At 41.4% G+C, this 24,613-nt stretch overlaps 4 protein-coding genes across 7 annotated transcripts in view; 3 read left to right on the top strand and 1 right to left on the bottom strand.

Moving 5' to 3' along the window:
• Window positions 1–16,506, top strand: part of abhd10b (abhydrolase domain containing 10, depalmitoylase b) — a 78,428-nt gene extending 61,922 nt beyond the window's left edge. The window contains exons 1-5 of one of the 3 annotated variants that reach the window (XM_063483694.1): window positions 11,918–12,046; window positions 12,486–12,672; window positions 13,526–13,637; window positions 15,496–15,633; window positions 15,715–16,500. In XM_063483694.1, the coding sequence (XP_063339764.1) occupies window positions 11,926–12,046; window positions 12,486–12,672; window positions 13,526–13,637; window positions 15,496–15,633; window positions 15,715–16,056 (900 nt within the window). In that variant the 5' untranslated portion in view covers window positions 11,918–11,925 and the 3' untranslated portion in view covers window positions 16,057–16,500. Of the gene's footprint in view, window positions 1–11,917; window positions 12,047–12,485; window positions 12,673–13,525; window positions 13,638–15,495; window positions 15,634–15,714 lie in introns of those variants that run through there. The other 2 variants (XM_063483693.1, XM_063483695.1) reach the window with 2 other exon arrangements.
• ythdf3 (YTH N6-methyladenosine RNA binding protein F3) lies at window positions 3,959–11,107 on the bottom strand. The gene is made up of 5 exons (XM_063484015.1): window positions 10,410–11,107; window positions 9,957–9,981; window positions 9,675–9,754; window positions 7,872–9,560; window positions 3,959–5,016 (listed from the first exon to the last, which is right to left on the bottom strand). The coding sequence occupies exons 1-5, from the start codon at window positions 10,431–10,433 to the stop codon at window positions 4,993–4,995; spliced, it is 1,842 nt and encodes a 613-aa protein (XP_063340085.1). The 5' UTR covers window positions 10,434–11,107; the 3' UTR covers window positions 3,959–4,992.
• A 224-nt stretch (window positions 16,507–16,730) lies between the features above and the next one.
• tagln3b (transgelin 3b) lies at window positions 16,731–21,292 on the top strand. Of its 2 annotated transcripts, XM_063483696.1 has the most exons (6): window positions 16,731–17,741; window positions 18,548–18,779; window positions 19,628–19,802; window positions 19,888–19,990; window positions 20,080–20,183; window positions 20,699–21,290. In XM_063483696.1, exons 2-6 carry the CDS (start codon window positions 18,600–18,602, stop codon window positions 20,755–20,757), a joined length of 621 nt encoding a protein of 206 aa, XP_063339766.1. In that variant the 5' UTR covers window positions 16,731–17,741; window positions 18,548–18,599; the 3' UTR covers window positions 20,758–21,290. The 2 variants fall into 2 exon arrangements, with proteins under 2 accessions (XP_063339766.1, XP_063339767.1); XM_063483697.1 differs by having other exon boundaries at window positions 20,080–21,292.
• Window positions 21,293–22,206: 914 nt separating this feature from the next.
• On the top strand, window positions 22,207–23,522 carry c1qtnf9 (C1q and TNF related 9). The gene is made up of 3 exons (XM_063484080.1): window positions 22,207–22,393; window positions 22,500–22,562; window positions 22,753–23,522. Exons 1-3 carry the CDS (start codon window positions 22,207–22,209, stop codon window positions 23,520–23,522), a joined length of 1,020 nt encoding a protein of 339 aa, XP_063340150.1.
• The last annotated feature ends 1,091 nt before the right edge of the window (window positions 23,523–24,613 follow it).

Below are 24,613 nucleotides of genomic sequence, written 5' to 3'. Positions count from 1 at the left end.
GTATAACAAGTCTATACGAAATGTGATATATCAGATCTTTTCATATCAAAATGTAATTTCCTTGATAATTATTGACCCTATTCAACACCTGCATTAACTCAATTACAAAAAAATATTGAGGAACTATTAGACTGCAAATGACTCATGTCTATTTTTTCATTGTAAGCGGTAATAAAGCCTTTTCAGCTCACATCTACATTATATCATTGTGTTCGGCAAAATGCTCAGTCTCTACTTTCAGTTCTCTGATAATGATATAACCATGGCAACAGAGACACCTTGGGAAAGGGCAGGCAGAATACTTAGACATTACTGTCAGTCAAAACCCTGCTTTTTCAAATGGGAAATAAAACTCTGCTGATTATTTCACTTGGCTTGCTGAGTAACACCTTGAAACTTCGGCACGGCTTTGAATGGGACGCCGCTGACATTTGCAATTGTTGACGCTCTCGCATTACGCCACTTTTAACTGGTAGCATCTAAATATGTATAAAGAATGATTTCAAGCTCCTCTGATCAACTGCTTGTCAGTTAACATAGTCATCAATTGGACTAATGTTCTGTGAGGACGTATTGAGTGACATGCCTTGGCCCAGAGTATGAAAACCTTCAAAACATCGAGGAAGTGCCAACCCTGAGACTTGCCCTAACCTTGCCTTGAGCCATGTGTTGATGAGCCTTCAGTGTGACTGAAACTTCAAAGGCATTTCAGCTCTCTGAGCAGTGGATGCTGCTTCTTCTCTCTCATCTTCACTCGACAGAATCTCTCTCCAGAAGGACATTTTGATAGTTTGAAAAAAGATAAAAATAAATAAATAGAAACTTTGCCTGGCATTTTATTGGAACAGCTTTGACCACTGTGGATAGGAGCAAATTAACTGCATGGTGACGTTAAAGTCATTAACCAGCTACTTTGACTCCTTAAAAGATAAGTACAACATGACAAGCCATTGAAACAGAGCCAAAAGAGGAGTGGGTCTGCAGTGCATATGTTTCTCTGTTTAATCCTACTTATTTAAAAGCTACAGATGTGTGGTATTCACAAAACAGCAGAGAAAGAGGTGGTTTTGCTGCACTTTTCATCAGTTAAATAAACAAGGTTACATCAACAACACATCAGAGGTCTCTAATTAAATTCGTGTTTTCTGCATATTTAAGAATTTGTGCACCATCACACCCAAGTAGTAATTGTGAGGGCATTGTGAGGCGAATAAATAACGAGTTTCCCGCTTAGTTTGTCTGTTGTGTTCACAGACAAATGGAGGCAGGAAGAGTGTGGTCTTTTCAAAAGCTGCCTGCAAAGACCTGATGGGGGCACAAATTAACACACAGAGGAGAGAAGTTGCAATCCAAAGCCTACAATGTTATAATTACAGCCCTTTCTTCCTCCTTGACAAACATAAAGGGGGATTTTTCTCACTCCCCGCTTGCATCCTCTTTCTCTCGCTCCTCTCTACCCCACCTCTCACTGCACAGCTTGGTGAGCAGCCATTAATTGCTCCAAAAAGCAGTGGAAGCACAACAAGTGCTTCTCATCCTGGTATAATTGTGTCTGTAGGAGTAGGAGGGCTTGAGAAGAAAGAGGGCTTTGCTGCTTACAGGAAAGGCTTTGTAGTATGTCTTGGTAGCAGAGCAGGGGAACATTTGGAAGAATGTGATATGATGGCGCACTCTAGTGGAGAAGACATTGAAAGAAACATTAAAATCTTTTTGTGACAGTTTCATTTCATCGATTATAGTAAACGCAGTTAAACTTAAGCCATCAGATAAAGGAAATCATTGGCCCCAAGATAAAGCTGCAGCTTAATTCTGCATAGTTCATCTTTTCATATCAAAGAGTCAAAAAATAATGTATGTTTTTATCTGTTAACATGCAGGTGCAAGGTTTCCCAAATGTCCACCGATACTCTGATGCTGACAGTCCATTAAAATTTGGCTCACATCCACCAAAGTCTTCAAGGTCAACTTATTATTTATTTGTCGAAAACTGACAAAACCCTCATAACTTAGAGTGTGGTGTACATTGGAAACATATAGAACGTATAAAATAAAGACTTAAAATATGTCACATTTGACTTCTCCTTCAAGATCAATAGATTGATCTGGAGGTCACAGCAATAACACTGCTATATAGAACTATTTAAAACTGTGTGTCTTAATGCCATTGTTTGTATTGATAACATATAGGCATGTAGGGAATAATACATGGTCCAGGTAGTACTGACAAATGTTGAAGAGGTGAACCTATGTAGAAATTCCTTTAATTTATACCATTAGCATTAATGCTGACGAGTTATAATTGTATTTTGGGGTTGTTGTTTTTTGGGTTTTTTTTTTTTTTTTGGTCACTGTGGTTGTAAAGGTGAGTACATTTCAGTAGCATTTGGATCACAGTTTGTGGCTTCTATTGAAGTCAAACATTTAATGCATGACAGGCAACAATATATTTCTACAGTGTAGTATTAATACTTCAATTAAAGTAAAAGTTCTGAGTACTTTTTCCACCACTGTACGTCATGCAAGATGCAGTCTCGAGTTCATCCCAAAGCTGTGAAATGGAATTGATGTCAGGTTTACTGCAGTCCTCACTGATCTGTGCTGTAACCATTCATAATGAGTGCATCACCTTGTTTCTTGTAGCACAGCATGAATCTACCAGCATGTTTGTGTTGTTGAAACTGGGACTTTTCAGACCTGAAAAGTTTATTTCTGTAGTTCACAGTGCCTGGTTAATATTGACAGGGTAAATGTTGCATGCAGTGGAGGAAAAACTAAAACAACCATGTAAAAGTACAAATCCTACATGCAAAATCCCTTTTGAGTTAAAGTGTAAAAGCATTAATACTCCAAATTACTAAACATACCGAAGGTAAATATACTTGTTATTATAATTTTACTGTCATGGTTGGTCAAGTTAGTGCTAGCTGTTATAGTTCAGTTCTTAAGTGAGAAAAGAAGAAAAAAAATTAATACACAACTACTGTATACACCCCAACCGGTCGCGGCAGATGGCGGCCCCTCCCTGAGCCTGGTTCTGTCAGATTTCTTCCTGTTAAAAGGGAGCTTTTCTTCCCACTGTCGCCAAAGTGCTTGCTCACAGGGGGTCATATGATTGTTGGGTTTTTCTCTCTATGTATAATTGTAGGGTCTATCTTATAAAGCGCCTTGAGGCAACTGTTGTTGTGATTTGGCACTGTATAAATAAAATTTAATTGAACTAAACTGAATTGAAAAGTCTCTCTAGTATAGCTATAAACAAGCCACAAACACTCAAACTATGACAAGGTGCACTAACCACAAACTGACTGTTTTGGACAGAATAACAAAGGGTTTTAATTTGCCCGTGTTTGTTAAGTTTGTTGTAATTTTTTGGTTGTCATTCTTAGTTTTGCTAAGTATTTTTTATATCTTAAATGTAGAATAAAAAACTAAATATTTGCACCCACAGTGTTAAGTAACTTAGGGTGGGCAAAGCATAAGTAAATGCGTTTGGTTCATTGACCTTTTAGCATTATCACAAGTAAATGAGATCATGAGCTTATCTTCAGTGTTTGATTTCATGTTGCACTAACTGAATGCTGATGCTTTCAAAGTTTGAACTCATAGTTGAGTAGTAAAGTATTTTACCTGTTATTTGTTTTCTACATGCATTTCCCTTTATGCATGTGTTGTGTGATCTGAACTGACACAGTTAAGGCAGGCTTCTTACCTCATGCATCCCTCATAAATATCCAGACATCCCTTGGCTGTTAATTTAATCATATTGTCCGACCTCTTTGAGGAATAAGCGGGAATGATGCAGAAAGTACTGTACTTGTTTATTGTAAGGGGCTTTTATAGATTTTTTTAAGGTTATTGAATGCATTAAATACTGAAAAAAACAACATTATTTATAAAGGCAGAACACAGTGTGTACACATTTTGAGGCAAATATAAGAAAAGACACAAAAAGCAGTGATTTCGCTAAACATGAGTAATTTTTATTTAGCTAGTGAGTTACCTAGAGGAGAAAACTGTCACATCCTTGCAGTTGATGTCTTGCCTTTTTGGAGGAATCTCTGTCAAGTCCAGCAGGTGTTGATGTGGAGGTTCTCCCAAAAGTGCTAAGAGTTGTTGAGGACAGACAGTCGGATTGGGCCTGAGGTACGGTAGAGTACACCAACATCAGAGCTAAGACAGTCAACCATGGGGCCAGCGAAGGCTGCCGATAGTTCTACCACAGCAGCAGCAGCAGCTTTCTCCTCAGACAAATGCACTTCAGAATGACAGAATCACAAGGAAAAAAGGGGGTGGGGGGCAAAAAAAAATGAAGATGTGCACTAGCCAGCACTTGCCAGCCTGCTGCATAATTGTTATCTTTTGGTACACAGAAACAAATGCAGAAAGGATGGAAACAGGTAGATGGAGGATACATCCTATGATTGGCATGATTGTGGCTGCTTCTCAATTATTTCATCCCACCTGTCAATCATCGCCAGCCTCTGTCTGATGAGGATCAGATGGCTGAATACAGATTCAAGTACAAGACTAATTTATACATATCATATTTAATTGTCTTCCGGGCCTGATGAAGGTCACCAATATCCCAAACATTTGAGGCATTTAAAACAAAAAAAAAAGAACAAAAAAGCTTGGTGAAATATCTGACTACTCGGGTTAGTCAGTTAGTTGCTCACAAACAAAATCAAAGAAGAAGAACAAAGTTAGAGAGTTAAGGGTACTGGTAGAGGCTGCTGAGGACTCGAAAGTGCTTTAAAGACAGAGTTTTTCATTGTGGGTTACGTTCTTTTTCTTGTGAGACAGGAACACGGGGTTTGATGCACCAGTCAACGGATACAGATGAGTCCAACTATGGTCATGTTCAAGTGTTCAGATACATTGTCATCTTCAGCGGAAAGATTGTGAAAGCCTTTCCTCCTTGTCGTTAGGCAAATTTGATTTAAGGTCCTACATCATTAGTGTTGCACTTCTAGCAGACAGCTTGCTTGAAGGTTACGGTTTATTTCTATTGCGCTCCTAGCAAAAGAAGAAAAAGATAACAACAAAAACAGAAATAATCAGTGGATTGTACCAGAATTGGGGCAGCAAGGGAGAAAAAACAATTATAAAAAAAAAAACATCTAAAAAGTGCAACATCCCTTTTTCCTAATGGAATAAAGATATATTGAAGCCAAAATCATCTATATTGTCAACATGTAGATGCACTCCTGTGCACAAAGAAGTTGGGATTACACTCAGTAACACTTATACGTCAAGCCCTATAGGTATGTCAAAAGACTAATAATCACGATTGTCAGAGATTAAAATACAATAAAATGCAGTTTTTAGAAGGCATGCCTTTGAACACGTCAGCAAATCTCATTTCTTTACATACAAATTAATATGAATTCTACATATATAAGCAATACTTGACTTATGAGTTAAGAGTTTAAGTAATTCTTAATAATGTGTGTTGGAAAATCACCACAGAATAATTACCAGAGCGCATGTGTTTAAGAGTATAGTGAACACTGGCATTTGAAAACACATGCATGTGTCCTGTTTATGCAGCTTTATAAAGAAATCACCTAAAATGTAAAGTTTGGCTTCCTGTTCCAAATATTTAAAGGTTAGTGGCAGAATATTAAAACGATGTATATATACTGTGTTAAATACTGCAATCCAGTATAAACCATACAAATACAAGCACAGCTTCACTTAAAGACATCAGAAAAATCCTGAAAGATACAAAAAAATGGTTAATTTAAAAACAAAACAAAATCTTCTATAGACAGGGCTAAAAAGCACATACTGCTGTTTAGTGATCTATAGTTGGCATGCTGAGTTATTTAAAATACACTGGCAGGCAAAGTAATCAGTCACTGAAGTAAGAAACGCCTTGAGCTTTTTGGTGTTTGGTGGAAAAATAAGTGAGACAGCAAGCGAGTGAGTGTTCTCTGTAAGACAAACACAGAGAAAACGACTTTAGAAGACCTAAGGTATGCACTAACCAAATAACGAGATATGTTTATACTGGCATGAGACTGAAGCAACGACACTCAGCTTGTAGTAATAACTCTAAAGCCAAGTTCCAGACAGCCATACTCAACAAAACATGAGTAATGACAAACAAATACACAAGGGTGTGTCGCAGATTTAGAAAACAGGAATGGCTAAGAGTTGGTAAAGACACACTAAAATAGGTAAAATGCCAGTGGGACATTGGAGTCAAAATAACCCCCAGAGGCTGATGGTTTTCTCCAGTTTTCAGTCGGAATAGTGACCTCATTGAAGGTGTCCATATCAGTGCTCTGGGAAAACCACAGAGACCCAGGCCCCAGAGTAACTCTATCCCCAGTAGAGCAGCTCTTAGCACAGAAAGCTTCACAAAATGTAGTCTAGACTTGACTTATAGGTCTATATCGCTGCATGAAAAGGGGTCACATTAATTTTAAAAAAAGCGTGTAATTCATTTCTTTGTAAAAAAGTAGTAAGAAAAAGGGTTTTCCACCTTAACAATCAGCTAAGACTGAGGAATGTATTATGTATGGCACATACAACTGTAAGCATTACAGCAGAGTGGAATTCATCCCATCTTGTTATGAGAATCCACACCGCAGGAAAGAAGGAGCTTCCCTCTGAGTATTAATTACCAAATTAGTTATGCTAATCAAATCCTGTAACAACATTTAGATCCAAAGTTACTTCTAAAGAAAACACCCTGCGAAGGTGTTTTTTGTGCAGGTAGCTGTGCTGCTTTGACACCTCTCAAAGTTCAGGAAGAATTGGCCAAACAACAGAGAACAATTAACCTTGTCAGCCTTAGGAGGCGGAGCCCTCACTCAGCTGATCCTGTCATGTAGGAGGTTAGGGATACAAAAAGCAGCACGGAGCAGGATGAAACTGGCTTTCTACTGACAGGTTGTTTTCAGAAGCCTGAAAACACTGACTTGAAATATTTATGAGAAAGTAACCCAGCGCATATTAACAAGGTCAGCTGTGAGCAGCCAATACAGCATCAATAGAGCACCAGTAGTGGGGGAGTAGGTGGAAAAGAAGGGAGTGGGTCGTGGGATGGGGTAGGTTTCTAAACGCAATTAGATTAGCATACCGGTGAATCTAAGAATGGATGCAGCAGAGAGCTATCAGTGATACCATGTTGTTTGCCTTTTTGGCTGATGTTTTTCCACAGCAGCAGCCTCCCACAGAGTTTTCACTACATTTGTGGTACACCACTGTTATTACCACGGTAACATATTTTAGTTTCCCCAATGAGAAGCTTATTCTGTGCTTGCTTTTCTCGTTTTTACTTACAATCTCACCGTGCATTTTTAGAATACATATTCCTGGCAAACTGCGCCGACTGTGCCGTGGCAATTTGCAGACAGTTTGTAGGCCAGGAGCTTATGTTGGTAAAGGCTAATAAAGCATGAGCAGCCCGTGGAGAGCAGGGGCTCGGTGTTCAAAGGAAGATCGGAGCCTACATCTGCCTTTGTCTGGCAGAAGGAATGCCAGGAATCTAGACTATTTCAGGAAAACTTCATGCATCCAGCTCCATTTGGGCAGATCATCGCAATCTCAGCAGCATGAGATGGCTGATGAGAAATCAGTGTTTTCTTGAGCCTGCTTATGAGTAATGGTGCCATGTCAATCTGCTGACAGGCCTCTGGGAACTTCCATTTACAGCAGACTGTTCATTCAACAACAGGATGATACAACCTCTGAGCAGGTGGAACAAGATCAGCTGATTACAGTCTGACAACAGCCTGCAGCAGTGACTCTGTGAAAGTTAGCCTCCCTTTGAATTAAAGGGCGATAAAACTGAACTACCTTGGCACATGCAAACAAGATATTTACAGAGGACAGGGCTCTTAAAGTATGTATTATCTCACCTTCCTCAGAGCCTCCTCCTCTTCCTGACGTTTCTCATAATGTGCAAAGTCATCAAAGATTGAGGTGGTATGCTTGTAAGTGGCGATAACTTTAAGCACTTGTTTGGCCTTCTCCAGAGGCACTTCCTGAGTGTCCCTGGAGTTGGTCACTGGCTTGTTGTCATTGTTCTCCAGCCGGATGTGACGCAGCTGGTTGTTGGGCACGTCTTTGATGAAAATCCACTTTACCTCAAACTTGCCCTTCCACTTATCCTGAGACCAGACGCCTGCATAGGCATTGTAGTCCACCGGTGAGCGCATTTCAGCTACGCCACAAAAGTGCCCACTGCCGTTGACACTAAACAACAAGTACAGGGGCCCCTTGTTGCCCAGGGAGCGGTAAGCACCATCCAGGCGCTTGTTGCCGTGTTCTGTACTGCACCAGATAGAGTACTTGATTGAGCGGTGGATGTCATCTTCTGAATAGCTCTTGATAATGAAAACGCGCCCATTTTTCAAGTTCCAGTCAAAGTCTTTGGGGTTGTAGTTGTTGAGGGCACGAAGTTTCTCCAGCACTGGGTGCACTTCTCCAGAGCAAGGGGAGGCACTCGGTGGGATTCCAACACAAAGACCAAAGCCCTCGCCACGGTTCCTAGGAGCCACCCAGCGGTTAGGGGGCGGGCCAGGTTGTTGGGGTTGTTGCTGATGAAGAGGCTGAGGGGGTTGGGAAGGAAGGTGCAGGTGTGGAGGACCAGGGGGCAGAGGCTGGGGGTGTTGAGGGGACTGGAGAGACTGGAGTTGGAAGGGTTGGTGTTGGTGTTGGTGTTGGTGTTGGTGTTGGTGTTGGTGCTGGGGCTGGTGCTGGTGCTGAGGCTGAGGGGGTAAAGGGTTCTGCAGTAAGGGCTGTGGCTGACCAAGGAGAGGCTGCTGCACCAGAGGCTGGGGGGGCATCATAGTCTGAGCTAATGGGGGCTTGTTCAGAGAGCCCTTATCATCCCAAGTACCAATGTTCATATTGTGCTTTATAGGGGGTGGGGGAATAGCGGTGCCTCCCCCTATCCCCATGTTGGCTTTGGGTTTGACCTTGGGTTGTGGTTTGGCCGGCTTCTTGGCAATAGCTGCCCAGGAAGCGGGTTTAGGTGCAGAGGAGCTGACAGACGGAGGGAGGTTGCTGGCCGACATGCTGCTCATACCTGCTGTGCCTCCTAAAGGTGAGCCCACAGTTTTGGTGACAGCTGCCACCATGTCTGTACCCAGCTTTAGCCCCGTCATACCCTGCTCAATGCTGTTCAGCACCGGGACCTTACTGAGCTGGGTGTCGCTTCCAAAGCCCGCCTGTCCGTCCGTGATGGCTCGACCCAGCGAGCTCGGGGCGTACCCATAGCTATTGCTGTAGACTGAGCTCTGTGTGGACTGGCCCTGAGAGACACTAGTACCCCAGGTGGAAAAGTCTGCATTGCCCGGAAAAAAGTTGAAGCCGTGCTGCCCAAGGAAGGGAGGGGTGTTTCCCAGGGCACCCGGTTGACTGAAAACACCATCAGGGATGAAGTGTGGCTCGCCGTTGCTCATCTGTCCATAGGTAGTTAAGTAGGGCATAGGTGGGTCTCCTGCTGTGGACCAAGCAGCCTCCCCCAGAGAGTAAGGGAAACCAATGGATGGAGCATAGTAGCTGGGCATGTAGGGATCAGACATTGGTGGATAGCTGTTACTCTGTGTGGCCAAAAAAAAAAAGTCACAGGTTATACAGAGTGACAACATACAAGCAAGAAAATTCTGTGTGCAAGTCATTTGTCCATAATACGTGGTACTCGTATGCCTCCTTACCTGATTTGTCTGGCCGCTTAGGTAAGGCTCAAAATCATCATCATTTACACCATCCTTTTGATGCATTGATCCGTTTTGCACTAAGATCAGAAGCAAGGGACATTCAATACGAGAAATTCAGAAAGAAAGATGTAATCAGAAACATTTTACTCACAGGTTTTCAGCAGCTAAAGTAAACAAGGCTAACATAAATAAGCTGCAGTTTTGAATAGCATGGTAGCTAATTGGACATGAAAACAGCCTGCAGTGCCACACTGGAAACGCCACAGTATAAAGCCTTACCTTTATTTCCTTGTCCTTTAGGTCTCTGAGAAAAAATACATAAAAAAAGAAAGAAATGAGAAATGAGACTAGTATCAGATCACGACAGGAAACAAGAAACACACGCACACTGACAGAGCAGGCTGTATCCCTACATAAATAAATATATAAGTCGACGATCCAGTCAACCTCAGGCTGAAGCATCAGCCCGGATGCTAACATTTACAGGTTGCTTCGTGTTATTGACCGGATGTCAAACGCTCTGACATCCAGTAAACGGTGCCGCATTGGCAAACCCACCCGGCTACAGCTAGAGTTGATTAGTAGTACAGTCGGCCTACATTACAGCTAATAGCTATCACACATCAAAGACTTTGGAGCCTGTTTGCCGAGCCAGATGAAACTGTTGTCGGCAAAGTTTCATTCCGCCGCACCGCTAAATCCGTAGCACCGTTCCGCTTCCGACACACGAACCTGATCGACGGTGGTCGCAGACATCCTCCAGGAACCGAAACTGATGGCTGTTTGTGAGACTGTCCACGGCTTCCTCTCTCTCCCTCTCTGCACTTTGGTGCTTTGCTGGCTCGTCTCTTCGGTTGTCCAATCACTCTGTTAACGTTACAAGGCGGCGTTTTTTCCCTTTTCCTTTCCTCCTGCCGTGCTCAGATCCTGACGACGATTCGCTGCTTTTGGCTGTTACAAACGGCGACTTTGTGTCTGCGGAGAGGGCGTCAGTTAACGTGTCCGATCCTGCCACAGATGGTGTTTATCAGTCAAGCCCAAACTGACTAGTGCCTTACTGGAATATCCCTTACCATATTCCACAATGGCGGATAGGCTTTTTACTCCCGCTTCCGTTCCGTTCTGCTGCTCCGTGACCTTCCGCCTGTGACGCTCTGAGTCATGTTACAAACTGACACTTCACATGACGGTCACAACAACTTCTCGGCTACCATGTCCGCAGCACTGTCACCCCCTCTGTTACCCCTACCCACAGTAAAATAGGCACACTGCTTCACTGATTGTATCTTAGCGCGCATCTGCTAACCCCGAGCACTGGATGCATGCGTGAAACCCGCATAGAAACGTTAATAAGTAGTACATTTACTAGTTTTCATAGTATTCTGTTACTTTTATGTTATATTTTCTTTTTTGGCATGTGACTTCTGTTATATTATTTAATATTAAAGATATTAAAATAAATCAAACATGATGCATGACACTGCACAAACACTTAAAAAAAACACTATAAAACTACAACATGAAAGATGATATTTACTCATAAATAAAGGCAGTATTGCTCACAACAGCTATTTTGATTTACCTGATTTGCGTTGCTTATTTAATGTGGGATCTTTTTCTTAAATATATACGTAATATAATACATAGTTGTATGTAAAGAGACCTCACTGTTTGCTTTTATGTGTGGTTTTTTGTTTTCTATTTTTCTGTAGTTATTAAATTGAATACATGTGTGCACTACAGGTTTGATAATCTGCACACTGATTATTATTATTATCTATTTAGTCTTTTTTTTTTTAACAACTTAATGCGTTTTTGAGCTAGTATTACTAAGTCTGGGTGTTGCTGTCAGTTCAGTGAATGCACTTAAGAATTAAAGAGTGACCAAAAAGGGCTTTTGGTTACAGTATGCTTGTTTTAGAGAAATAATAACAAACTTCAGATTAAAGTTTTTTTTTTCGTGATTGCCAAGATAAAGAAGCTTTACTGCACTGGTGCAGGTGACGACATTTTCCCAAGTATTCCACTTTAATAGCCTTTTGAGGTACCCCCTACCCACCCAAATGTGTAAATGTCTACTTTTTTTTCTTCATTATATTTTTAGTGCAAGTTTAATGCGTGGCTTTTATTGCTAAGGCAGTATATTTTCACTGAAGTAAAGGAATGTAGTACAGGACGCAATGTACATCTACTTTGAACTACAACTGTTGTGCGGCTTGAAACGAGACTCGCGGCTCCAACTCTCGTGATGTTTCCTCAGTGGTCTCGGAGCAGTATGGCAGCCGTCGCGCTGAGGTCTTGCCGCAGAGGACTTTCACAGATTTTAAGCAATGGGGGGCTCGCAGCTCTGTCTTCAAAGCGTCTGGAAGGTTTGTTGAGGTGTCCTCTTATGGCAGGAACATTTGGTAACGTTCGTGTGTCTTACAGAGGTATTTAAACACGTCGGAGGGGGTGTGGCTCGCACAGACTGCGTCGTCCTAAAAAATTTTTAGGACATGAACGGCGAAATGTTAACGCTCGGAATGCTTTTGCGCCATTTTTGGTCAAATTTTGTAGCATTTCTAAAATGCTTAGAAAGCTAATTACCCTCGCTTGAGTAAATCTCTGGTATGTTCCAGCGATGTGAAAGAAATGCCCATGCTCTTGCATCGAGATGAGCTTTATCCTATGCGAGGCATGACATGTGTCCAGCAAAGTTCGCCAAACTGAGCGAAAATTCTGTACAGGGAGTCATTAATGTAACAAATTCAGTATCAATGAATAATGTTCAATGTCAATAAATAACAAAACTAATGCTCTGTGAAACAGAACCCAGGAGACACAAATCTTCGGTTCAGTATGCTTCACGACCAGATCTCCCAAAGCTGGCCTACAGAAGAGTGAAGGGAAAGAGCCCAGGTGTGGTTTTCCTCCCAGGTTATGGCTCCAACATGAATGGACAGAAAGCTGAGGCGCTGGAAGAGTTCTGTAGGTCACTGGGACACTCATACCTCAGGTAAGTTATCCAAACATATCACTCTGAGAGAGAAGCCCCATACTGAGCATGGCATTAAATCAAGTTTAAAAAAAAAAAAAAGCTAAACGCAGTCAATCCAAAGTGAGCTATAGGACTGCAAGAAGCACAAATGAAATAAATGAATTGTGGGGGGAAAAAAACATCATCCAACTGATATAGAATTAAAAATAGAGAAATTTGATCTGCAAACAAGAATCAAGTGACCAATAAGTACAACTGTGTTGTCTTTTAATGTGCTTGTTAATGTTAAAAAAAAGAAAACACCTCTATATGTGGGAGAGTATTAAGAATACGCTGTTGCTATAAGGTGTTTTTGTTTGCACACAATATCATTTTCTATATACCTTTTGAATATACAGTAACCGAAACTTTTTTTGCAGGGATGCATCTTTTTTATTAGCTGAAACCAAAACAAGATCTAGTAAGTAAACTGAAACCCAAAGTATTATAGCTATATGGAAATATATATAGATTAATTGATAGATTTAATTAATCCCACACTGGGGAAATTCACTTGTTACAGCAGAACAAATGTGAGGAAGAAAAAATTGAGTTAGAGTTATATCATGGAAAGAAAAATGAATAAGAAAGGTAATGTACAATAGTTGTCTGTTAAAGCACGGAGGAATGAATTAATAAATAATTTAATTATCCTAAAAATACCACCACCTTTCATCGTGTAAAGTCTGAAGTTCCTGGTTAAACAAGTGGCTCCAGTTCTGAACAATAAGAGGCTTGTCAGGTCCACATAAACTTGTCTGTAGCCTTGTATGACTTGCCATCGTTTTAGCTTCAGATATTCACCCACTTTGTGCTGTTTGTTGCTTTCCAGGTTTGATTACACAGGACATGGAGCCTCAGGAGGTGTGCTATCAGAAGGAACTATTGGTACCTGGAAAAAAGATGTCCTTTTTGTGTTGGATGAGTTGGCAGAGGGGCCACAGGTAAATATTTCCTAGGCTAATTCCATTGCTAGTTAGAGGACATAAGTAATCAGTCAAGTTATGTAAATTTTGAACAGCAGGCTTGGTCCTGCTTTAGGATTGGTTTCAGTTATCAGGTTCCTGAGAATAATCCTCAAAAGTTTTCATTAGACCAGTAATATCAGACAAACAAATATATGAAACCTTGAAAGAAGGACCTAAATGCAGGACCTAGCAATAGAGCTTCAATCATTTCTTCAATTTGTTAAATTGCAACTATGTGTTGTTTTTAATAACCTACAGGTAAGTAATGCATCATCACATGTTTCAGTGTATTTGAAGTTGGCAATTACCAGAGTCACTCTGTCTTATGGCAACATTTATAGTAGGTTTTACCAAAAATGCAGGTATGCTTGCCAATCTCATTTTGCTGCAAAAATAAAATAAATAAAGATAATTTTATCTTGTGGGATAAAACAAATATTGATAAAGGGAGGTGATTATGTTATTCTACTATTCAGCATATTGCAAAAATATTAAATAGACAAATAATGTCATGTCGTGAGCAAAGTATTGTGGTAGTATCGTCATGATGTCCCACTTCTATACTTATGCACATGCACATTTGTGATGCGCACTGAGTCTCCTGCAGCGTAAACTTCGTTTTGGGGAAGAGGAGGGAGTCGCAGGAGACCCAGCCTGCTAAGTAAGGATATTGTTGAGCTACATATGTGTTGAAAATTTGACCCACTGACTCCATTGACGGTGCACAATCCTGTAAATGTTTTTTTTTTTTTAAATGAGGATGAGTCTCATTTTAGGCTGGGAAGTTGTGGGGTCTTTCACTGACAGTGCTGGGTTTATGTCTGATTAACAATGATCCTTAAAATAAAGCTTGAGACGGTATGATACAGAAGCTGATTGGACCTGCAGGTGGTCAGAGGGCAACAGAAACATAGCAGAAGTGATGGGAGCAGTGCGTGGCTCCGCAAGAGGATACAATTAAGCGGTACAGGACTCCAGAGAGTCCAGTGAAAGCTTTTTTTTTTTTTTTCTTTTCACATGACTGTAGACTGGTAAAACGCATACAAAATACACACAACAAAATACCTAAAATAAGTTGACATGTGCACATGACATGCAAAATCTTCCCCAATTCAAAACCTAAAGAATATCTTATTGTCCTCTACTGAAAAATTCTGATCTTATAAATGTACAAAAATATTCATAAGGTCAGTTGCTGAGCACGGCATTTCTGCTGCTGCATTGAAAACCCTTCCCTAGAGTCTGTGTGCTGGAGGCTTCAAATCTCTACATTTACGTGTAAGCTGCATTCTCAGCCATAGCTGGCTGTAGCCACAGCTACTTGTAATGTCCTGAAATTCTGCTGTTGTTGAGGGTGGACGCGGAGAAAATCTCCCCTTTTAGCAGGTGAATCTGAAAATAGCCTTCTAGTGTCAAACTCAGCACTTAACGTTATTCTGCACAGTGAATCCAAAGCTAACAAGTAAAGGCAAAACAGGGCTGGGAGCAGGTTTAGTGACACTTCAATGGGTGCATTTAAAATTCTCATTTGCAGTAACTAAACTGGGTTCATGAGCGAATCAATAACAGAGATGTAAAATCTTTCTAAATTCTACCTCCAGTGTTCCTTTTCCCCCCATTTCACCAGAAGATGGCACTGTTGCCACATTTATAGCACAGCTTTTGTTTTCAACCGTTCTACTGCATGAATGTGTGGTTTCTTAAAAATGTTTGAAGTGAGGTATCCAAGTTTTTGGGGTTTTTTTTGTTTGTTTTGGGGGTTTTGTTTTTTTGTTTTTTTCCCCAACTATCAGTTGAGCTATATTTAATTTGTGGTGTTTTTGCCATCTTGTAGATACTGGTTGGTTCCAGTATAGGTGGTTGGCTTATGCTGCTGGCAGCCATTGCCAGACCAGAGAAGACAGCTGCACTAGTGGGCATCTCCACTGCCGCTGATCATGTTGTCACAGCGTTCAGCTCTCTTCCGCTGGAGGTGAGAATATAAAATACAATAACATGTGTAATTCTTAAGTATTTTCTCATCTAAGTGTGATATCTCTGTGTTCAAATGCAGACACGCAAGGAGTTTGAGGCCAAGGGGGAGTGGACTATACCCACCAAATACACGGAGGAGGGTGTTTACAAGTTTAGCATGGACTTTTTGCGTGAGGCAGAAAATCACTGTGTTCTCCAGAGTCCCATCCCCATCACCTGCCCCGTGCGGCTCATTCATGGGCTCAAAGACGAGGACGTCCCCTGGCACATCTCCATGCAGGTTGCAGAGCGTGTCCTCAGCTCCGACGTGGACGTCATCCTCCGACGACATGGCCAGCACCGCATGTCTGACAAGGACGACATCAAGCTTATGGTCTACACCATTGACGATCTCATCGACAAGCTGACCACTATGGTCTGAGTAAGGAATAGGGAAGTGAGCCCGAGATGTTCCTAAGATTAAAAGATAATGACTTTGTTAACTGGGAAGTCAACCCTCAAGGATCTTACCAAACAACGGCATGTTGCACCGCCAAATATGACCTTTTATCCATCTATGTTTTTCATCCCGTACTTCATCATGTCAACATGTCGGAAAATTGAAAACTATATTGTAAGGGAGCCCTCCTGCTAGCTGTTCCCTTGTATCTTCAGGTTGCATTTGTATGTGCTCCAGGTTATGGTATCAAGTGTTACGTTTGGTAAGCCGTTCTTAGGTCTGCCATTGCTGCTGTCTCTGCCGATGTTCTTACTGTTTGGCTGTCTCTTCCCCTCCTTCCCTCCTCCATCTTTACTTAGAAACACAGTTTTCCTGTGCCTTTTTAATCACTTTTCACCCGTTTTGGCTAATAAAACCTTTGCACACTAGAGTGCAGGTCTCAAGTCTGTGAAAGTGCACACACAGATGGCACAAGCAACATGTGGTGACAAAGAGCAACTGAAAGCTGCATTCAGGTGTATTCAGAATAAATTGCACTGGGAGATGTTAGTTGGAAAATATAGTTTATTCAGAGTCAGAGAGGATTTTTATCTATATATTTGTCTAACTGGGGAAAATACAAAAAGTCACACCCGAACGTATATCAGCACCATTACTAAGTAGGGTTAAGAATATAGTGATACTTGTACAATGTAAATTGTCAGTGCGAGCTGAAACCAAGAGTTTTTGGTTTCTTTGTATTTGCACAACATTTCTGTTACATAACTCCGGCCTGCTGAAAGGAGCCGCTGAGCTGTTGATTATTAACATGTAACTGGCCACTGGGTGCTCTATGCTCAATGGGGTGAAACCAACCGCTTGGGAGCTCTCAGGTCCACATAACTGCAGCAGTGACCTTTAACTTATGGCTGAGCTGGGTATCCAGTCATCTGGCATGCCTAAACTAAACTCAGATGTCAGCTTGTGACTGTATTAATAAATTACATTTACTGTGTTGCTCCTGCTTGGACAGAAGTGTCCCATATTTTAGTTATGTTACCGTGTAGCTGGATCAAGTAAAAAAGAACACTGTCCAAGTTGAACCACGGTGCTCATCCAAGATAAAGCTCAAATTCAATTAGCTATAATGAATGGGTCCCACTGCTGAAATCAAACAGTGTCTGCACTGTGCAGAAACCCAGGAGGTAGACCAGCACTTTAAAGAAAACAACATAGACAACTGTTGTTGAGCAAGTCAGTGTAGCTGCCAACTGATCAGCTATGATGAAATAAAAGAGGATTATCTTGTTTGCTATGATCTCCATCTACTATTGCCTTAAGGTCGCAGGCGGTAGTTCAAAGATTTGATTCGACACCATCATGTGCCTCTGCTTTGACGAGGATCCGTTCAATGCCGAATGAGCTGAGCGTGCACTACAGTGACCACTATCCGGGAACGCAGTCACGTCGCAGTCTGTGCTGAGAGTGACTCTGGGGACACCTCCCGGGGGAGCTGCCATATAAAACCAGTGGCTCGCTCCTCCCGGACAAAGTGAGGTCCAGCCTCGTCCCATCAGCACGGATGCTTCAGCACTTCAGCATCCTCAGCCTCAGCTCAGCTTTAGCTCAGCGGAATTAACGCATCGGATACGGGACGAATCTGACCTTTCTCCCTGCTGTCCTCAGTAGTAAGTGTATCATTGCTTTTCACCCCCTCGATAAAAACGCTGTGAGTGCATGACTTTTGCAGCATATAATGCATATATGCAAACAATGCGGCGTCACGGCTGCCATGTGAGCTTTGGACGGCTCCTTTTCTGTTTTAACAAGCTGCAGAATGCGTAGCAATGTGGCATGGTGTTATCAGGTAACGGGACTTTATGTTTCGTGCATTACATTTAAGTTTACTGCGCACTTTGTGAACGATGCAGTGAACGGCAGGTGATGTATTCCCAAAACGCTTATGCGTAAAAGAGGACTGACGTAATTAAATTAAACTCTATTGCAGCTAAAAATAGCGCAACGTGAACTTCTGTATATTGTTGGAAGCTCCCTTTTAAAAATGAAAAAAAAAGGGGTATAAACTTTTCGTGAAAATACAGTTGATTATTTAATTTACGTCATGTTGCCTGCGCGGAGGTTATACTTGAACGGACATCAAGTACAGCGCATCTTTGCGCTCGGTGTGCCGGAAACGAGATTCATCGTTGCCATAGCAATAAGAGGGCTTGTCCCTGTTCGGGGCGGCAGTGAGAGGACCACACCCATTCTGTGCTAGAGGCTCCAAAGATGTCTCTGGGTGGACCGATGGATGGGAAGCGAGACGTGTGCTAATATGACTGTTATCTAAACATTAACATTTTGTTTTGTTTAAAAGATTATTGTAGCCAATATGGAAAATTGATTTAGATCAGACAAAATGGTAACATAAAATATAACATGAGAAGATTGCACTGGTGTAATGATTGATGATGAAATCGTTTGTTCTCTTCAGGCAAATTGCACACTGCATAGAAAATACATACTAGATTCCTGGGAGACCCACAATGGCAAACAGAGGGCCTAGTTACGGACTGAGTCGAGAGGTGCAGGAGAAGATTGAGCAGAAGTATGATCCTGACCTGGAGCAAAGGTTGGTCGATTGGATAATTGCACAGTGTGGAGGAAACCTGGAGAAACCACAGCCGGGAAAGCAGAACTTCCAGAAATGGCTGATGGATGGAACAGTGAGTGTCTGCGGCATAGTTTTCTGCTTGAAATAGAAGCTAACCTTAAATAATTTAGGATAGCTCTGTGAGATTTAAAGAGCCCAAGGTTGGCAAAAGTCTAAAAAAAAAAAGTTTTTATATTTTTTATATATTAAAAAATATAAAATATAAATATATTAATATTCTCTTTTTATTAGAATTTTTTTATGTACTATTGGCTAAGTTGCAATTAGGTTGGTAAAAAAATACTTGTGTTTTGTGTTATTGATAAGTCACTGATAGCAAACGGCAATTTGAAAATTGCTAACTATTATGGCTATACTGATCTCTGTAAGCCTCTGATTTAAAAACTCCTCTATCTTCACAGTGAAGATGCTTACCAGTGCACCCTTCACTGTGCTGTCTTTTGCCATGCTCTTTAGCTGACTCTAATGCTAAAAAAACTCTCAGAGAAAGCAATCATATGACGCAGATACATCAATTTTTGAACCAATAATTAACCCTAGAGATAAGAGTGTAATGCAATCAGAAGCCATTGCATGTTCACAGCAAAGTGACTCAGACTTTTTGTGAATTAGAAGACACTCTCAGCTTTACTTCAAAGTGCAGTGGGTTTGGGGGGAATAGGGGGGTTGCTTCCTCTCCAGAGACCACACTTCTTGATATTAAGCTGTTACTAAAGTACAAATTGAAAAGGGAAGATAAGCCCACAACCCAGAGCAAAAATGTCAACATTAGATTAGGCGTGTCAAATGACAATGTCTTTGGGTAAGCTATTCCTTTAAGAACCATGAGTCATTAGTATGGTATGGTCAGTATGTTGGTTGATGACAGTCAATACAGATTCCTGACCTCTTTTGTCCCAGATTCTCTGTAGACTCATCAACAGCCTTTATCCGAGGGGGAAGGAACCCATCAAAAAGATCCCAGAGACTCAGATGGCCTTTAAACAAATGGAGAAGATCTCCCAGTTCCTGCAAGCCGCAGAAGCTTATGGAGTCACAACCACTGACGTCTTTCAAACTGTAGATCTCTGGGAGGGTAAACTCTATCTTCTGATGCAGTCATGTTTACTCTATGTAATAGTCACCAGATGATTTACAAAATGTTTACAATCTGGCTACAGGAAAAGACATGGCAGCAGTCCAAAGGACCCTAATGGCTCTGGGGAGTTTGGCTGTCACCAAAGACGACGGTCAATACAGAGGAGATAGAGACTGGTTCCACAGGTGGATACGCAGCGAAACAAAACAAAAAGAACTCAATTTCCTCACAACTACACAGCTAATCCTGTAACCATATTGCTGTTTCTATTCAGGAAAGCCCAGGGGTACCGAAGAGAATTCACCGAAGAGCAGCTACGCCAAGGACAGAGTTTAATTGGCCTCCAAATGGGCAGCAACCGTGGGGCTTCCCAGTCTGGTATGACAGGCTATGGCATGCACCGTCAGATCATGTAGACCCATTACTACCCTTGCTGTTCTGCTTCCAGACCTTCCACCACAAATATTGTAGCCCCAAAAACCTTCCTAAGCTTCGTAGCACCTGCCACGTTAACCTCAGTTTCCCTCAAAGTGCTGCTTTTGCCAGACAGTGTTTTATTCACACTTTGAAAAAAATGATGTCAGATGCTGTAGCTCTCCTTCTTTGGACTCGCCTTCCCTTCCTTTCTCCCAGGTTCTCACGTGCTGTTTCCTAACTATCACTCTTAACTCCATTTGGTTACTTTTCAGGTCCAGATGTTTACGTTACGTGGAACTCAGTGTTTCAGCATCGGTTTAGTCTTGCAAAGTGTTTAAATAAAATCTCTATACAATGCAAGTCATCAGAGTTGTACATATATTTACGGAAGTACTGTAAGCCACTGTTAGAGCATGCCGTATGCTATGCATTTTTAATTATCGACACACTAATTTACATTTCTTTGCTTGTTTTAGGATGGCTACTGTTACCCTGTAATTATTTAGCCTTAAACCTAATGGAACCTAATGACTGACGATGTCTCTGCTATCTTGTCTGAAGACTTGTTGCAGTATCCTCTGTAACCAAATCAACCTCACGTGGTGCCTGGTTATGGGACTACAAAGACTGGGTCCTGAAATACTGGCCTCAAATTATAAATGAGAGTCATTCATTCTGAGCCATGCCCTTGTTATTTGTTTGTTAGATTACATATTGTACTGTGTCTCTTTTGTGCGCAACAAGCAAGTAAATGTGCAGTAGCCAACATGTACGACAGTGGAGTTTTCATCTCTGATGCCAGTTGATTACACTGCTTGAATGTGCCCTTTTATGTGTATTATATTTTTAAAATATATTTATATCTGGAAGCCTGTAAGAAGAATTATTTAAAAAAAATAAAGTACAGTATGATAAGAGGTATTTGTGTCAGTTTTTACAAAGCAAAAGTTGAGCAACTGCTGTGTACTCAGGGTGTTGGGTGGATTTTTCTTTCCCCCCTTATCTTGGTTTTATGTTCCAGCTCCTCCCTCATGCCCATCCCTCTCTTCTCTGCTCACTGTACACAATCTAATAAAGCATATGCTGCGCAGCATAATGATTAGGCTGCTTGTTTCTGATTCAAGCCTGTGTGCCAGCAAACCTTTGCCTTGCTGAGTAGACTTCAGTCAGATATTAAATCCCTCCCTGCTCCTGTAACGCCCTTTAATAGATGATCTTACCATTGTAAGAACAAAGACTAGAACTACTTCAAAGTGTGTGTAACCTTCATATCCTTTTATTCTGTCCATTTTGATACTTAACAAAATACAATTATAGTGACGCCTTTTTGCAGTGTCCTGGTATGTAATGTTTAGACTACAAAAGGTCACGTTTATTTCAGTGATCCAGTTTATGGGGTCACTTGCTTGCATCTGTTTGGCTGTTAAATGGCACATATGCGAAATACATGCTTTAACTGACATTTTAGTTTGCTATTAACAGCCAGTCTACAATCCATTCATAGAACCATTTATTTAATTGCTCAATAAAAAACTTGGTATCTTCTGGTGTGGCAGCATATATTCTCGATATGTAATTATTTGGTTAAGGTTAATATCTTGTTTGCTTCACTATATAGGCACTTCATGTCAACTATGTGGCCTTCTGCATGTCTGGCCCTCAAGGACTCTTTGAGTGTAAGCTTATTATTAGCCTTGGATTGACTGGAGAAGAATCTAAAAGAGGTGATGTGTGACCAGTGTGGCAGGCTCAATGAGTAAACCAAAAACAACAAAGAGACCAATGGCTTTGAGAGGTCTAAGGTCACTCTCGTCTGAAACTCTCTCAGCTTGTGTTTTCTGTAGCTGATATCTTTTCTTCTTTCATTGTGCATATCAGCTTTTAAGTTAAACATGCTGCAACAAGGCTAGCTATGCATTAGATTGAGACTTCAGGCTTATTTGTTGTGGGAAATTGATTTCAATAGACAGGTAAAACTGGTAAAATGTTGCAGACAAGGTTTAGGATCGCTTTACTGCTCCTTGTCTTGGCATTCAGATGTGTTGCACAGCAAGAAACCCAAAGTAAAGGCTGTGTCTGTGGATATCCTGGAATACCAGGTGATCCCGGGCACAATGGCATGCCTGGCAGAGATGGCCGCGACGGACTCCGCGGTGACAAAGGTGATCGAGGTAAGTTTACAAGAGAAACTTTATTTATTTATTTATTTTTGCATGTTTTAGGTGCCACCTTCACAGTTTATAATAACATTATAATTCATCAATCATTCTTGGAAAGGTGAACTTGGACCTACTGGGCTAGCAGGCAATCATGGGAACAAGGGAGACAAAGGGGAACCTGGTATGTGTCTTTACAATACACTGTGTGCACCTATATGTGTATTTATCTGCAAATGGAGTCACAACCACTGTCATTTATTAATGTAATTTATCAATATGTTTGCACTGTATGTAACTTGCAATATGTTACTGCACTGTAAACACCATACCTACAGTTCAAGGAAGGTTTATTGTGTGCTTATTATTTACAGGTGCAACTGGTCCAGCAGGGCTCAAGGGGAAAAGAGGAGATAATGGAGATAGGGGCCTTCCTGGGAAAATGGGACCACAGGGAGTGCAAGGGCCTGTTGGCCTCAAAGGAAATAAAGGAGAGCTTGGGCTGCCTGGGCCTCCAGGACCTGAAGGACGTTTAGGGCCACCCGGACCACAGGGTGAAAAAGGGGAAACTGGCCTCCGAGGTGACAGAGGCATTCCAGGGCCATTGGGACCACCTGGCAGGCCAGGTCCCAAAGGGGACATGGGTTTTCCAGGTAACAAAGGAAACATTGGTTATCGTGGGGATAGAGGAGCTCGAGGTGAAAAGGGCGATAGGGGTGAAAAGGGAGATGAATTTGTTGTTTCCAAAAGTGCTTTCTCCGTAGGACTCAGTGCTCAAACTAAACTTCCAGCAGCTAATGCACCGATCCGGTTTGACAAGATTATTTACAATGAGCAGAATCATTACGATCCACAAACAGGGAGATTCACTTGCTCCGCAGCAGGTGCTTACTTCTTCACGTACCACATCACTGTATTTTCCAGAAATGTGAAAGTGGCCCTCGTGAAGAACGGTGCAAAAATCATCCACACCACTGACAACTACCAGGGCAGCGAGGACCAGGCAGCAGGGGGAGCTGTGCTGCATCTGGGGGTCGGGGACAAGGTGTGGTTGCAGGTGGTTGGAGGAGAGCCATTTAATGGGCTCTTTGCTGATGAGGATGATGACACTACCTTCTCTGGGTTTTTGATCTTTGAGGCTTAATTAAGGGATCATTTATAATTACTATGACTAGAAACAGTAAAATGCAGAAGAACAGTACAAGTCAGTAGGATTTCACATGTCAACAAATTCTAATTAAATGAAATTCAAGTTTATGTATGTAGCACAAACTCACAACAACAGTTGCTTCAAGGTGCTTTATTGTGTAACAACAATACAGAGAAAACCCAACAATCATACAGCCTCTATGAGCAAGCACTTGGCGACAGTGGGACGGAAAAACTCAATTTTAACAGGAAGAAACATTCATTTAAGTCTAAAATGCCTGTTGCAGTGGTAAAATGTAACTAATTTATTCAAGTACTGTATAAATGTGAATTTTCACTTCCGTATTTTAATGCTGTTGTGTGACTCCTTCTCCACCGAGCTAACGACACACTTTTCTGTATAAGGCATTTACACTGCTCATCAAATTTTACATGTAAAGCAAGTGAGGGTGTTGTTGAGATTGAACTGGCTGTTGTAGATTAAACTACACAAGGAAGCTGGTTCAAAATTCTTCTTAAACATTAACACGGATGACAGTCACCCAGTATTATTGTGCTCTATAACAGATATAGCAATCAAAAGAGGAATTTGTTTTTACATTCTTTGCTTCATTAAAAGCTTTTATAGGAAACTTTGACACGTGTTTGAGTGCTTTTACACCACCTACTGATACTTTTATTAAACATCATGATTTTCCAAGCACTTCTGAAATTCTGCGTGCGTTCTTTTTTATTCTTTTTTGTTTTTAGGACATGAAATTCTGCTGACATGTGAGCATTGATCACATGAAAACAAACAGTGATATTAAACACTGTGCAAAGGTTGACTGTGCTCTGTGTTATTTCTGTAACCTGTTTACTCTCTCAGAACAAAGGGGAGCGACAATCACTCAGTCCCTTCTTTTTTCTTCTTCTGGTATTTTGGGATGGGCTCGGTACAGAAATATCTGTGACAATAATTGCTTGGCATGACACGAGGAAGACAGTGCAACACCAACTGGAAGGCCGAGTCTTTTTTAGTCGTCGGAGAGACGCTGGAACTAGGTGAAGCATTTTCTTCTGTCGTCTAACTTCATTGAAGAGCTT

This window comes from Pelmatolapia mariae, linkage group LG9 (assembly GCF_036321145.2).
Source record: "Pelmatolapia mariae isolate MD_Pm_ZW linkage group LG9, Pm_UMD_F_2, whole genome shotgun sequence".
In the NCBI taxonomy this organism is placed as follows: Eukaryota; Metazoa; Chordata; class Actinopteri; order Cichliformes; family Cichlidae; genus Pelmatolapia; species Pelmatolapia mariae.
This window is presented reverse-complemented; position numbering and strand designations above follow the sequence as displayed.